Genomic DNA, 15655 nt, shown 5'->3' on the forward strand with positions numbered 1-15655 from the left:
TTCCAGAAAAAATATACAGCAAAATCAACACCTTAAATGTAGTGAATAATCAACCCTGACAATTAGTAAAGGTTTGGAAACAACTTGTCCAAACCAGTGACTATAAACATTAGGTGCTAAAAGCCCATAACTGCAGAGCAGGTAGCTCTGCTTGCTGTGCCACTCACTGTATCCCTAGAGGTTCTTCTTCCAGCACGTTTAACGAGTTACATGACATAAGTCTTGGAAACTGTAGTAATCACCAGTTCCCATGTCCAGGGCAAGGACTAGTATTCTTCCAGCCCACAAATTCTGCAGTGCAAGTGCACCACAAAAGCACCTGGAAGGGAAATTTTCATTTCAGCGTTTCAAGCCAGTTGTTGCTGTTACACAATCAAAAACATGTTCACACATTATTTTTCCATCCGTAATAGAAGCAACCACACCTCCAGCAAGTTCCTCCACTTCTTTTATTCTCCTCTAGAGCAGCACTGCCCTCAGTAGCTGGCAATCGAATAAAACTTTAGTTAAACCAACACATGACAGGTGATCACAGAGGATATTTTCAGGTATGGGGCTTTTAAGTTTAGAGGATCCTGGACTGCCAAGTAGCTCTGGTACTACAATCCAGGCCATTGTCAGAAGCCACTTACTCACAAAGAGGCTTACCTGAAATACAGTCACCATGCTGGCAAGTTTCAGATTACATTACGTGCTCTGAAAGTCTCATTTCTTCCCTAGCTAACATCAGACAATGTCTGCATTGGTTTTCCCATGCTACAATGCCTCCAATTGCTCCCTCCAGCTGCTGGCACAGCCAAAGAGCTACACTGACATGTATGGATTTGACTCACAGCTGCTGCTGGGGTGACTCATGCACATGGAGGCTCCTGATGCTTCCCACAAATGCATGGCAAAGAGTGGCAATGCATGTGGCTCCGGCAATGCATGTGGCTCTGCTGCTTGGCACCTGGCACCTTTATAGCCACAATGCCCATTCAGAACCACATTTTTGCTTTTCTTCCTAAGAATATCTTCCTGCAGCCTGTGTCATTAATAGGATTTACAACTTCCCTCAGACTTCTCCAACTGCACACGCTGACCAAAACAACTTATTTGAAAGAGACAGGCATAATATTAAACCTTTATTCACTTCTTTTTAAGTGCTAAAGGAAAGAGTCTTTGGGAAAGGACTAGACTGAAGCAGCACAACTACTTGGAACAACTCCCAACTCCATGGATTTAACTTCTAAAGCACTCCAAGACATGAATATCTCCCATGCCTAGAGCAGTAGGGTTTTGAGACAGACCAACCACAAATAGTCAGCATCTTGAATTAATATGAGGGGGTTTTGAGTCACTTCTCACCAAAGCAGAGGCCCGGAAGAGATCTGCATTGTAGCATGTCCTGAAAAGCAGCACATTCCTGCCACATTGTACTCTTTAACAGCACCTCTGCAATTCAAGCATTTCAACTATTTTATGTTTATGCATTAAGTAGCTCTGCATAGTTTCCTCCATTTGATGAGCTGCAAAATTGTGCAGAAAAGAGAAGGGACAGGAACACCAGGGCAGCTTAAGGCTACATCCCAGAAGACAACAGGCAACCCTAGTCACAGTTTAGCCCTTACAACTCTTGCCACGTGAAAGAGTGGACTACGGCCTAATGCAAAAAAATGCACATTTATATGGAACCAGAGACTCAAGAGAATGCTCTGGGTTGAAAGGGACTTTAAAGATCACTCAGTTCCAATTCTCCTGCCATGGGCAGGGTCATCTTCCACTAGACCAGGCTGCTCAAAGTCCCATCTAACCCAGCCTTGGAACATTTCCAGGGATGAGGCAGCCACAACCTCTGTGTGCAATCTGTTCCAGTGCCTCACCACCCTCACAGCAGAAAATTTCTTCCTAATATCCAATCTACAGCTAGCCCCTTTCAGTTTAAAGCCATTGCCCCTTGTCCTATCACTGCACGCCCTTGTAAAAAGTCCCCCTCTAGCTCTCCTGTAGGCTCCTTTCAGATACTGAAAGGCCACAAAATAAGGTCACCTCAGAGCCTTCTCTTCTCCAGACTGAACAACCCCACCTGTTGCAGCCTCTCCTCACAGGACAGGAAATATGAGGCTAAATCTTTAGTGGTACATGGCTTTTGGATGTAACTGAGGTCACTCTGCTCCCTAGGAGGGAAGTCTGGCTCACACATCAATTTATTTAGCTTTGGCTTTAATTGAGGAGGGCTGCATGAAAACAAGGACTTAGGAATTCACCAGCGCCTTTAGAAACAGCTGGGACTCATGAAAAGAAGCAACTAATTACAAAATACCAAATTACAGGACATGAAATGAGCACACCCCTAGGTACACAAATACTGCTACATAGTTTGGCTGGAAGCTGTACACTGATTTTTTTTTTTTTTTTTTTTTTTGATAAAGACAGAAGTGGAACCCCGCAGCCAAGGATTAACAAATCCCAAATCCAGCCCAGGAGGTACCGAAGCATCCTGCATTCTAGGCCTTGCAGCACCAGGCATTGCTTGAAAATGAATATGCACCTTTATATCACCTGCTAGAGCAGAGCACTGGATCCATCCTAGCTACAATCCAAATGCAGCATTACTCTAGTTTTTACCAAACCCATTGTTAATGTACTAGCTTTTCTGAGTCCACCTTCCTTCACAGCTATTTCACACTAGTTTCACCTCTCTTAATTCCTTTCCCTATTGGAATCCTGGTTGTAATGCACTTTACAAGATTACCTGTAGCAAATCCTGGATAAAAACTGAAATACATATACAGCTGAAAGGGCTGACCTGAATAATGCACAGTGAGAGGATGGAAACAGATGTTTGTGTAGAGCTTGGCAGATGATACTCTGCCAAGCTCTATACAAAGAGAGTCAAAGTAGCGCCCGAGCAGTTGTCACATCAGCACTGGTGCTGTCAGAAACAGCACCCTCAGAACAAGCCAGAGTGGCTGAGACCTTGGCTGTATGCATGAGCAAAGGGCACCCATAAGCCATGACTCTTTACTAAACAGCTTGCAAATAATTCTTTCCTCCCTTAAGAAAGAAAGAATTCCCAATTCTTCCCAATTCTTCCTTCTCATGAGGCAGCGAGCCCGCAGCTCTGTCCCACAACACACCCTGCAGGTTTGCTTGCAGCCCTCCTTACCTGGCCCTCCTCTGCCCGGGAGGCGTCATTGCCGAGCAGCGGCTCTGCAGGAGGCGTCTGGATAGTGACGGACTTCTCCGACCGACTGCCGTCTTTGCTTCGGGGAGATTTGTGTCTGTCCCGGCTCCTTTTTCAAACAGAGGAGGAGGAGAACAATGTTACCAGTTACTCCATGGAGCAGGGCCTGAAAGGTGCTGCGCCTCTACCTGCAACAGGTGCCCCAAGCATTAGATCGGACAAGTCTGTCCTCTCGATCAACATAGACTCAGGCTGCGACAAAACAAGCTCTGGAGGAGGTGGAAAGGGACTTTGCCCAAAGAAGCTGACAGCCTGGGGGCTGGGACAGACCACCCCCTCAGTGACAGCAGAGGGAAGGACAGGGATCCATGCCCACCACCTTAAAACACTTTCCATCAGTGCTCTGCTTAAAAGGAAAGCCTGCATGCTCCAAACAACTGGCAATTCCATTTGGAATTTACTGGTCTACACAGTTCTCCACCTACAAGAAAGTGTCTTGCAGGGACATGCCCAGTTAACACAAGGAATTAATCAATACAGCTTTAGTTCCTGCAAAGCAGAGTCTTGTCATCTCTGACCTTAACAATGTAGGACAATTGGTGAAGTTTATTTCCACTGGTTAATAACCTCAAGTTAACCTCTCACAAAGAAAGCAAGAACATCAAGGGTACAAGGCCAGTCTTTATTTCCAGAGCACCCTTGCAGACCTCACAGCTTCTCATCTGAGAAAGTCTCAAGATGAATTAAGCCCCACCAATCTGCCCACCAATGCTTTCCTCCCCGTTCCCACATGGACAGGAAAGCAGCATTTGCACTGGAAACCCTCACTGTGCTCAGGGACTGGCTTAACACATGAGTATCCCAGCTCTGCCTCTCTCTTGGAATTACCAAAGCCCAAAGGTTTCAGGGGATGACACTTTATCCAGTTTAAGGGCTCTGGGATTTTTATGTTGTTTTTGGAACTCTGAAGGCATCTTTCCACATAGCATTCTAAGTTTAAAAGGGCAATCTGTATTGGGGGTTGGATGCTAAAGAAGGGAAAAAAGGCAAACAAGACATGTTTTACTCGATAACTGGACTGTGAGCAAAGAGACTTCATGGAAGAATTCTTTTTCCAACCACACAGGGTAATTGCTTCCGAATTGCAAAATTATTTTGGACCAGCTCAGTAATAAGTTGCGAACAGTAAGTGGCACATATTTCACATGTAAAACTAAGTATAGTGTAGGAAAAAAAAAGAAAAGAAAACGCTTCCAAAAGTTTCAGAGCAGATGGATTTTCAGGCTGTTGAACTACCACAACAGAAAGGACTTGCTATTCAAGTTCAGAAAAGCCTGACTCCTAATCCAATCAACGCTGATAAAGGACTTGTTGCCGACTCAAGTACCACTCAAATTCTATTTTAAAAAAAACTCAACACACCATTAACAGAGTAGGCTGGAGGAGGGTGGGGAGAGGCAGGAAACCATATTATTACAGAATAAAGAAATGGCATCAGAAGACAACTAGCAATTATCAATTTAGGAAGTCTAACATGTCTTTTCCCCAGATTCAGTACTCATCCCTCACCCTTTAAGAGGGGAGTTCGGTAATCTTTTCTTTCTGCTGGCACTACCCCAGTCTTTTTGGCCACACATAACTCCAGCATGCATCCAACAGGTTGAATATCAATGAATTAGCAGATATTCAAGTCTCCTCACTGTGTTCCCCACAAGGACTTTCCACATCCATCTTCTCCAGACATCCTGGTCCACCGATTTTATCCTGGCTTACAGTTTTTTTTCCCCATAGGACATATCCTAACTTAGAGCAGTAAGTAATTAAAAACAAACATTTCCTTACCCTTGTCTGTGAGCTTTTTTGGAGTGACCTGAGTAGTGGGAGTATCCCGAATATGTTGATTCTGTATCCATCGCAGCAGACATCAGGTGTGCACGGAAGGGGCACAGATTTTATTCAGAAGATGAGTTCCTGGTGCTCCTGAGGTGGAGTCCGTGGTAAAAGTGCTTTCCTGGGTACTCTTTGCTTCCCAGTCATCAGTGAGATCTGGTCCTCAGAGACTGAGTGAGCTTCACTTAAAAGGAATCTGATCAGAGGGGAGGGGAGGGAGGGTGCTTGGCTTCTCACGATTGACCTAAGAAACGAGAAACAGGCATGGAAGTGCACTCTAAGCAAAGCAAGACATCATCCCTGCTGCAGGAATTCCCTCACTCTGGCCACATATCACACTCATCAAGCCTGTCCTGCTCAGCCTTTCTTTCTGATCTAGTGAAATATATGCATTTGAAGAGCTTTAAATGAATTCAGTGCATCTGTTTTGCAGAGTTTAGCCCATTCATCTAAAAAGCTGGAAGAGACAGTCTAGGTCACCTGGTAGGGACAGTGACTTGGAGAAGGCACAGCAGCCTTACATACCAAAATTCACCCACAGAAAAACGACCAGGCTTGGCTTCGACACCACATCTCTTGTCCTGCGTGACACAGCCCTAATAACCCCCCCTTCAGAACAGCAGCATTACAGCCTGTTTACAGGGGGAACGGGTGGGGGTGAGGGCAACTTCCCTAGGAGAAATGCTGGAGAGAACCAGCCCACCATGTCTGAACCTGCTTTGTTTTCTTAACTGCAAGGTGTGCCCATTATACAGGCATTAGTTACTGTACAATCAATGGCACTGTGAACACCTCCCTCTCTTTGTAACCTTTGTCTCCAGAAGCTAATTCGGGCCTCGAAGAATTCAATTTTATTAAAAATCATCTCTATATATACACATACTAATAACACTGGGGAGAGTCGATTAGAGATCACATCTAGCTTATATGGGCCACGCTTCCTACAATGTACTTCCACTTGGAACAGTAGCTGAAGTCACATCTTTAAAGGGCAGAAGAGGGTCATGCTTTTTGGAGCAGGGCAACATTAGAACAATCCCCAACAGTAACATGTCAAAACCCCCAGCCCTGTGGGAAGGAAGGGTAGACATCATCCCACTTTCCAAATCCACATCCTGCCTTAGGTGAGAAGAGACATGGAAAGGAGGGGCGTTAAGGAGCTGATCACCGGTTTGGGGAAACACATGCAAATAGGGAAGAGGGAAGGGTTGCAGCTATGGACAGAGGTACCTTGGCACAGCCCAGCACTCCTCACATGCCTTCTGCCCAGGCAACTGCTGCCTCCAGCCAACACGGCACTGAAGCCATGCCATGCTTTCAGAGTGGGCAAAAGAGCACTTTAAATTAGATTCCTCTGTAATTTTCTGCTCACAGCAGTTTTTGAAGCAGTTAGCAGTAAAAAAAGGCAACCACTGCTTTCATCCCTCTCCTTCCCCAAAGACAGAGGGACAACAACAGAAATCCTGCTTTGGCCAACTATTCTTGCAAGCCATAAGATTCCTCCATTAACACCTCCACAGAGGCTCGCAGCAGAGCACAGAGCTCTGCCACATGCAAGCACTGCCAAAGAACCAAGCCTCTTCCCCACAGGGTTCTTTGGCTGGAGGTGCAATCTGCAACAAAGTAAAGCAGCAACCCCACTGCATCCAGAGCTGCAGGTATTTGCAAAACACTTGGGCTTTCCGGGGCTCCTGGAAAGCAGAAAGGCAGGGGGACCTCCTGTGTACAGGATTCCCAAGCTCTAAGAGCACATTGTAACTCAGAGAATATGAAAAGGACAAATAAGGATGGGACCACAAGGCCTGGTTTCAGGAGGAAAGGAATGAGGATGGATTTAAATACAGTTAAACAAAGCCAAGGCACAGCACAGTTTGGAAAATGGCATCATTACTGTAACAAGAAAAAAAATCCCCCAGCCTAGGATGTGATGTTAACACTCGTTAACTCCCTGGATTTGCACACAGCCTGTACCTTACTGCTCCAGCAACAGGCTCATTAAAGCTGATTTTTACCTCTACTGTCCTGCTAGGCAACACAGAAAAATCCTTTCTCTCTGTCTGTCTTCCTCTGATAAATGGAGATGAGGCCACGACCCCCTACGTTCAAAAAGCACGATGAGGAGATGGCTACACAGGACTTTACAGTCATTAGGCGCCATGGACCAGAAACACCCTCAGTTGAACAAAAGGTGACAAGTTATTGTAGTCTTAAACCACTGTTTGTGATGTTACTGGAGTCCCTTTGAGAACAGCCATCACCTTTACAGATACATATCACTGCATTATAGGAAAAGGAAAAGCAACGAGAGCTGCTGGCATATATCAGTAAAGGTTACGTATTTTTCTAGCCCTCTAGGAAAGTATAATCTCTCACCCTTTTCCTCTAACCACACAGAAGAATTTTCCCCCATATCCCAGGTAAAAGAACCAGAGCTGAGGCAGGGACTGGGAATAGAGCTCCTCTTTTGGCCTCTCTCATCCCATCAGCACAGGATCGTACTTCTCTGGAGGCTTCTGGGAACATTTCTGCAGGCAGAGGCTGCTGTGGAAATGCACAGGCTGCCTGGGCAGGTACCATGAACAAGCAGTGCCCATTTGATGGTGAGTGAAGTAAGGCAGTGCAGGGGCACCAGGCAGAAAAGACCAACACAGGAACATCAGGGCAGGCTGGATCATGCCAACTTTCCCTTTCTGTGTAAGCAAGAGCAACGGTTTTGACACAGCTCTGTGAAAAGTCAACAAGGCGGCCCCCAAAAACCATCAAGTCTCCTGGATCACCGTCAAAAGCAGTAATCTCAGAGGTATTTCCCAACCTAAAGGATTCTAGGATGAACTCAGGGACTCTGCACCTCCTCCTTGCCCCAACTGCAGGATACGCCAGTGGCTAAATAATCTTCCTGTCGAGGCACTCACAGGCCAGCCAAGAACAAAGTACATCTGCCCAACCTCAGCTGCAAAAAGCAGAAGACCACTGGCTTTGCCCGGTGCCCAACTGAGAATGATTGTCAAGAAGGCTTCCTAGACTTGTCCAACAGAGGGTAGCCTGGATTGCTAGATAGACACCACTCCCAGCCAAGGAGGGAGGGGCACAGTCCAAACACGCACTCCCCACAGCCATGCCAAGCCACTTGCCCGCCTCCTGGTCTACTTCGCAGCAGGAAGGCAGGGCAGCCTGACACCACAAAAGCTTCTGAAACTACTGTGGAGGAGGTAAGGAAGGGACCAAAATACAGTTAACAAGCTAAACTACACCTCTGGGTTGGAGTTCTTCCAATAGCATCAACAGAAGTCAACACTGGATTAGCCATCAACCCAAGAGTGGCCACTACTAGAGCCTGAGGAGACCTAGAGCAGACAAGCTGCCCTCATGTCCTTCATAACACAACCATATCCAAACTAAGCACAGTCTTTACACAGCTCCACTACTAAATCACAGTTAATGATAATTCCTACCCTACCCCTCTGGGCAAGGACAAGTGTTCTGCTTAAAGCAGCAGCCCCATCATTTGGGGCCTCATCCCTTCACAAAAGAGCCTGAATTCAGAGTACAACACAGCCAATTGAAATGGCTTCACAAATGATCATTACATCTTGCAGGACTCTGCTGAAGGCATGGTCTGTTTGCAGAGCTTCTGGCCCTGCATGAAACAAAGCCCTGTTGGCCCGAGGGTACAGTTGCACTGTATTTCAGCATTGACAAGAAAGCTGGTGTAAGTAGCTTCCACCTCCGCACCACGGTTCACCACTCTCGGTTGTGTCAACACAATTCTCAGCAAGCAAACAGCACTGCTGGAAAACAAAACAAAAAATCCCTTTTTGCCCCCCTGCCACGCTTTTGTCTTGGATCCTTTCCGTGACCTAGTTCACAGCACAGCTCAAAACATCAAAACCAACATCAGGGTGAATAGCAGCACAAGTGAACAGCTAGAGGGGAGGAGGGAATGCCTCCTCTGCTCCACCATGACAGTTGTATAAACTGTACACCCAGAACTCTGCTCCCAGTAGGGCCAGCACTCTCACTTTGCCTTTCCCCTATTCAATGATGACAGAAAGAAGCCAAGTACTAGATGGAAAACAATGGCAAGGGCACCCGAAGTAAATTTTGGGACCCTGTGCTGGCAAGGAGGACTGCCACACCCCGCATGACAGTGAAGAAATGTAGCTACCCCTGAATACCCCAGAGATCACTGTAATTACAGTTTCTACGCAGCTACACAACTCATTGTAACTCCCTCTTTTCATACGCTCATAAATCTCAAAAAGAGTTCTTTTGAATTGCTATTTTCCACACTGGAAGCCCAATCCTATTTCCAATGAAGTTTGCTTTGTGATCGTCTTCAAGGGAGAGCAGTTTGGCTCCCAGCCCAAGAGAAATTTAAAAGAGCAAGTTACATCTTTAAATCAAAGAGGGCAAACACAAACAACAGCTCCCTTTACATCCCATGCTTTCCCAATGGATTTTTCCCCTGTGAAGTTGAGGCAAATAACTCCAGAGCAGCTCATCTTTGAAATCTTTGTACAGTTTGAATCTTGCTCTGTTTAAAACTTGCAATCAATTAGAGTTGGTTTACCAGTCAGTTCATGAAGTTGTGTGTATTTGTATGTATTTGCCATCTGGAGCGCAAAGCAGCCACAAGTGTCCGTGAGGATGTGCGCAGAATGCAGCTCCAAACACCGCCGTCAGCCTCACTTGTTAAACAGCACCAGCTGTCTGCGGGGTAATGGATGCCCACGAGCTATTGCACTGAGAAATCTTTTTTTCCCTTCATTTAGTGAAACGAAGAGCTTTGCAAATCAAACACACCGAACCTCAAGCGCTGAGGGTTCAAAAGTAAAAACAATTAAGACGGCTAAGCAGTGAGGAAGCTTTTCCAACTCCAGCACTGGCCCGGCTGCACAGTACTGCTGCAGCACATTCCCATTATTCACTTCAGGAAAATGACAAGTTGCGTAACTTCAACTGCAGACATAGTAAGACCTATGAGCAATGCCACAGGAACCTCTTGCTTTTGAATTTCCTGAGCAGGCCCCAATCCAGCAACTTGATCTGGAAGCACATAAGTTCATCCATGCTCATCTACTCGCAGAGCCAAGACTTCCAGATTTAACGGGCAGCGAGCTTTGGGAAACAAGGTTTTTCTAAAATATTTGTATTTAGTTTTGCATGTCATTAAATAAGGTCAATTTTGGCCATATATATATAACTAAACCATGGCTTTTACTGTATGGTGGAGGCTCTTGATTTGCAAGCCCCTCATTCTAAAAAAACCCCTTTAGTAGTCAGCAAATTCAAGCCCTTTAGCAATAGGTTCTCTTTTCTTTTGCCTCTCAGAGGCTCCTCAGAATGATTTCACAGATCCCCTGGAATTTCCAGCTCCAAAGCTGAAAACCATTAGCCCATGACATGGGTATTTCAGAAGGAAAAGCTACTTGGTTCATTGAAGCAATCCACTGTTTAATCAGAACATGCAGCAACACAGGTCTGAAAACACAGCAACTGACAAGAGAAATACCCAGGCAAAACCACCACTCAAGTGAGCATAGAGTTTCCAAGCAGTGACCCTCAGCCTCTTGTCTCCCTGTTACACAGCTGGAAGCTCTCTACATGGGGCCCATGTGTGAAGCACTTCCCTGGAGGATGTCCTCTGCCCACTCCAAGAGCCACATCTGTGCTGTCCAGGTTTCTGAAGCACAATGAGCATCTGAGACTCAATCATGCAAACTACACTTCAGTGCCATCCTGTCAGACTGGTGAAAGCTTGTGATTCCTCATTCATGGGTATGTTCCATGCTGCCAGATCTTCCAGTGCTCCCCTTAACCCCAGAGCCATGCAGTGGGGCACAAGGCAGTGTGGCCTCAACCTCAGGACACCAGGGCACCTGGGACTGTGCACAGGAATTCAGTTTTCCATACTGACATTTAAAACAAAACAAACAGGGAAAAGTGTCCCATAAGACAACACTGACTCTGCCTATCCCAACAGGCAGTACCTGTACCTCATTTTCAGTACTTGCTTTTAGCCACAGCACTTAGATACTGAGTTAGCATTAAAAGGTATGAACTGGAAAATGTTTCTCTACTGAAAGAGCACTCCCTTCTTTAACACACTTCATATCTGCCAGAATTTTCTATTTAAATTTAGAACAAAAAAGAAGTCTACAGACCCTGAGAAAATCCCCAGGACACAGCACAGTGGGACTCCACAGAATGGAGTCTCTCTACATCTCCCTCATGCTCAAATCTGTACAAGTCCAATGCCATTCTGCCCTTGCAAGGAGAGAGGGCAAAGGTGTTGACCCCAGAGGAAATAACCATTGATTTTTAATTTGACCCAAGTCAGAAAATCCTGACATACAGGCTAATGAGGAATTAAAAGAAGTACTAAGATTGTTTTTACACGGGTTAATTTTCTTCTTCCAAACAATGGTACCAGACATGGGGAAACAGGAGCTCACTATTTCCCACCAGCAGAACTGGACATCACAGCTCTCCACTCAGGTCTGCCTCCCAGCTCCCCACACAGCAGCACAAGCCCTGCAGCAGCAAAGTCACATTTCTGACACCATCCTTTGCTTTGGTTGCAAGAGGTGGGGGTGTAAGGAAGGCAGGCTACAACAACACAACACGCAGTTCCGCTAGTACAACTGCAGTGTTGTGGTAGTGTTGTCCTAGTACTGTATTGTCCTAGTACTGTATCCATCTCACAATGACAGGAAGCCCTCTCCAGGTGTACATATCCATAAGACAACAGCCACCAGGAACAGCTGCCACTGCTTACCAAAACCAGAAAGGCCAGAAGCAACCACTGGGAGCTGCTGGTCAGTGGCTGGGAGCAGTTAGATATTTGCCTGGCTGGTTCCAGTACAGCCTGGGATTATTCCAAAATTTCAGCTATAGGGAAAATTTTTAAAGGAGGTTTTCTACAAGACTCCATTCACATTTATTTTTCAAAATTAACAACTGTAGTGATCACTGAGCCAACATTGGCCTCGTAGCTGTGGCCAGCTAAACAGCCAAACCCCAGTGGGGGAAAAGAGCCAAGCAAGGTCAGAACGAAGCTTTTCAAAGGTGGCAAAGCACTGCTGGAGCTCCCTTCTCCACAATTCTCCTCCTTGAAGTCAGGCTGAGCTCACGGGCAATGATATCACAGAACATACTTCATAACATCCTAATTTGCACTTCCAGCCAGCGTGATTCCATTTCTTAACCCTTTATAGATCATGTGGGCAGTTCATTACTGAAAACTCGGGGTCAAAAAATTCCACTGCTCCAAACAGCCACGGAATCGCCCAGCTGCCTCCTCAGATCGAAAACCCTGCCATCAAGTCACTTATGCTTTCACCGGCTCTGCAATTCAAAGAGTTCAACCCTCGGCATAAGAGAGTCAGTTCACCACTCTGACAACCTTCTGAATAAAAAACCAAACCCCCTATGTTATTCCGCAGCAGCTCTCGTTCCCGTCACTCCTGCTCCCCCTCCCGCACTGCCCAGCGGGATGAGCCCAAACACAGAGCAGTTTGTTTCACACGCCGTGGGCAGGCAAGGCACTGCCGGCAGAGCATTCACACCAGCGCGGAGCCTCTCGCACCCACAGCGCACGGCTCCTTGCAGGGCGAGGCTCGGCAGCAAAGCGCTGCTGCGCCCACGGCCCTCGCCGGCACGGAGCGCCTTCTCCCGGGATGCCGAGACCGCGGACCCGCCGCCCCCGCAGCCTCACGGCGGGCAGGCTGCGCCCCGGCCGGCAGGAGGGAGGCCCCCGCCCGCCTTCCACCATCGCCCAGGCACGGGAACGAGCGCGCAGCGCGGAAAGCGCCGGGCAGGGCAGGGCAGCGAGACGCGGCGGGTTGGCCCCGCAGCGGGCACCGCCGGGGCCCTCAGCAGCACCGCCCGGCCGGGCACGGACCCTGCGGCCAGGCGCGGGAGCCGGAGGCTGCCACACCGCCGCTCCCGGCGCCCCAGCACCGGGGTCCCGGCGGCGGGAGGGCGTGGTGGGGGCAGCGGCATCGCCCCCCCGCACCGCGGCCGGCCCCGCACAGACCGACGGGCGGATGGACGGACTCACCTCCCTCCCGCGGCCGTCCCATGCTGCTGCCGGCACCGACCCGACCCTCCGCGCCGCACCGCCCCCCGCCACCTTCCCCGGCGGCGGCCGCCGTCGCTGCTGCCGCTTTCCGCTTCCTGTGCCCGGCACCGCCCCGCAGCCCGTCCCTCCCCCGCCGGAGCCACCGCCCCCGGGCGAGGCTCGCCTGTCCTGGCAGCGGCCGCCCTCACGGTACTTGAGCTCCGGCAGCCGAATCTCTCGGAACCGGGCCGTGCTGCAGCCGCACCTGGTGGGGCTGTGCGGGACCCGCTGCTCAGCCCCGAGGCCTCATTTGACGCTTGAACCTCTCCCCGTAGTTCAGCCTCCTCCGCACCTCGGGCGTACACACGCTCCTTCACATCTCCTGCTGCTGCTTTCCCCATCGCCGCCCTCCTTGCTCCCGGTGCCCGGCCCCTGAGCCCCGCAGCTCTTCCAAGGCTCTGCAGCTCTCCTCCACCCAGCCAAGCTCCTCGCCTGTCCTGTGCTGTCACTTCCTCCTCCAAGAGAAAGATCGGTCCCTTGGAGCTATCCCATCCCAGACTACGATGTCCTTGGGTTTCCTCTAAGACTGAGTGTATTCCCAGGCACTCTAATGCCTCGCTTTGGGGATGGCTGGGTCTGTTCCTCCACCCAAAGCCTGCAGCCGCAGCACCCTTTGCCCCTGGGCACCAGAGGACTGCCATGAGGAAGGGCCGCCTGCCGCCCAGGGAGAAGGGCCTGCTTTGCCTGAAGCCTGCCTAGGGCACCAAATTCCTGGCACCACTTGCTCCGGGCAGGTGGGAAGGAAACAGGAGAGTCCTGTGTTAGGACAAGTCATTTTTTCTACATGTAAATGTTGCTCCTATTTCATTTTACCTTTGGGTTTTTTACCCTTTAAAAATATTTAAGTTTTCAGGACATACAACAAGCTAGCAACTGGAAATGTATGAAGAAAATCTAGACCTCCTAGATTCCAGTCCTGCACTTTGAACTGCTCAGGTATGACCCAGGCAACAAATGGAACAAATGCAGAAGAAACTGAAGTTATTCTTACTAGAGAATGTATGCTTTGCCTTATTGTGGCTTTTGTAGATGGTGTCTATTATTTTTTCCCTCCACTTTGCCTTCCTTCCCTTTTCCCAAAATAATGCCACAGTTTTATTTGTGGTGCTTGCCCCCTACTCAAGCACCCATAGCCCACAGAATGAATTCACAATGAAACAGTCAACCAGGAATGACAAGAAACCTTTCCATATCACTCTGATTTGGTAGTTACATTACCTCCTATTTTGCATGGCATACCTGCCTACCCAACCCTGTGACTGACTGGAAGAGTCTGATATCAACTGATAGGCTCCATCTTGTATTATGCATCAACATGTGTCTGAACTTGCCCAAGGCCTGAGTACTCTGCTGCATTCCAGGGACTGTCTCTGCCCTGAAAAGCATCTGACACCCTGCTGAAAGCCTGCCTCAGTCTCACTGCCTGCTGAGGGCTCTCCATGGCTCATGGGCTTGCTCATTTTGTCCCATTTCACCCTGCTCAGAGGTGGGTGAAATGTGACAAAAGACAACAGCTCGAGCTTAAGCAGGACACCCATCTGGGCAGGGAGGAGACTGGGTCCAAGGAGCAAGGTTTTACCTGTGCCATGTGGGGGAGATACTGCCCTGCCTGAAAGGCTATGGAAACTCAGGGGAAAACATCAACAAGGGAAAGAGGCCTTTACCAAAGATCTTTAACTAGACTTCTTTGAAAGCAACAAATAAACTGTGATAAATCTATTTCTTTTCCTACCATGTTGCCCCAGCAGCTGCTCAAGAAGATTTAGAGGATTTCTCAATGCTCATTTCATGGTTTAGAGCAGCAGGACTTGTTGGAGTACCCCACAGAAAGGAGACTGCTAAGAGAAATAAGCTAGGGGTGTACACAAACCTCAGTGAGAACCAGCACCCATGCCCTACCCAGACCTGGTGCAGATACCTCTTGGACCCAGCAGTGAAGCCCCTCACTCCTAACAAGGTCAAGGTGTTACACAGAAGACTGGCAAAGGAGGAATACACTGAAGATGGGCTCAGGGGCAGATTCTGAGATATTGTTACATGTTTATCTCTCATCATCTGTTTAAACCTCTGAGACATGAGGAAATGTTTCATCTGAGTCAAGCTACCTGTGTAGAAGGGTCATAGTTCAGAAATGTGTGAAGTGCTCTGCTCCTGTACACTACTGAATAGGTAAATTTAGAGTTGATTAGGGTTTTCTTTAAGGTACCTGAATGGGTCTTATAGATTCACAGGAGAATTGTTTCAGTTGCAGTGGACCTCTGGAGGTCCAGTCTTTCCAGTCAGAACAGGGTGAGCTAGAGCAGGTTGCTCGGGGCTATGCCAGGCAGGGTTTTGAACATCTCCAAAGACAAAGAGTCCACAAGCTCCCTGGGCAACCTGTTCCAATGTTTAACACATGAATAGTAAAAATTGGGTTTTTCTCACATTTAAATGTAATTTCATGCATCTCAGTTGGCACCTGTTCCCTCCTTTCCTTT

At 48.1% G+C, this 15655-nt stretch overlaps 1 protein-coding gene across 1 annotated transcript in view; it reads right to left on the reverse strand.

The window, feature by feature from the left end:
* Positions 1-13169, reverse strand: part of VANGL1 (VANGL planar cell polarity protein 1) — a 41564-nt gene extending 28395 nt beyond the window's left edge. Inside the window, exons 1-3 of the mRNA XM_054269986.1 lie at positions 13119-13169; positions 5009-5300; positions 3149-3275 (exon numbers count right to left, since the gene is read on the reverse strand). Of these exons, the coding sequence (XP_054125961.1) occupies positions 3149-3275; positions 5009-5091 (210 nt within the window). The 5' untranslated portion in view covers positions 5092-5300; positions 13119-13169. The remainder of the gene's footprint in view (positions 1-3148; positions 3276-5008; positions 5301-13118) is intronic.
* Positions 13170-15655: the final 2486 nt, after the last annotated feature.

The sequence above is a fragment of the Melozone crissalis genome, unplaced genomic scaffold (genome assembly GCF_028551555.1).
Source record: "Melozone crissalis strain CALT ecotype California unplaced genomic scaffold, PUWL_Pcris_2 ptg000008l_1, whole genome shotgun sequence".
Classification (NCBI taxonomy): Eukaryota; Metazoa; Chordata; class Aves; order Passeriformes; family Passerellidae; genus Melozone; species Melozone crissalis.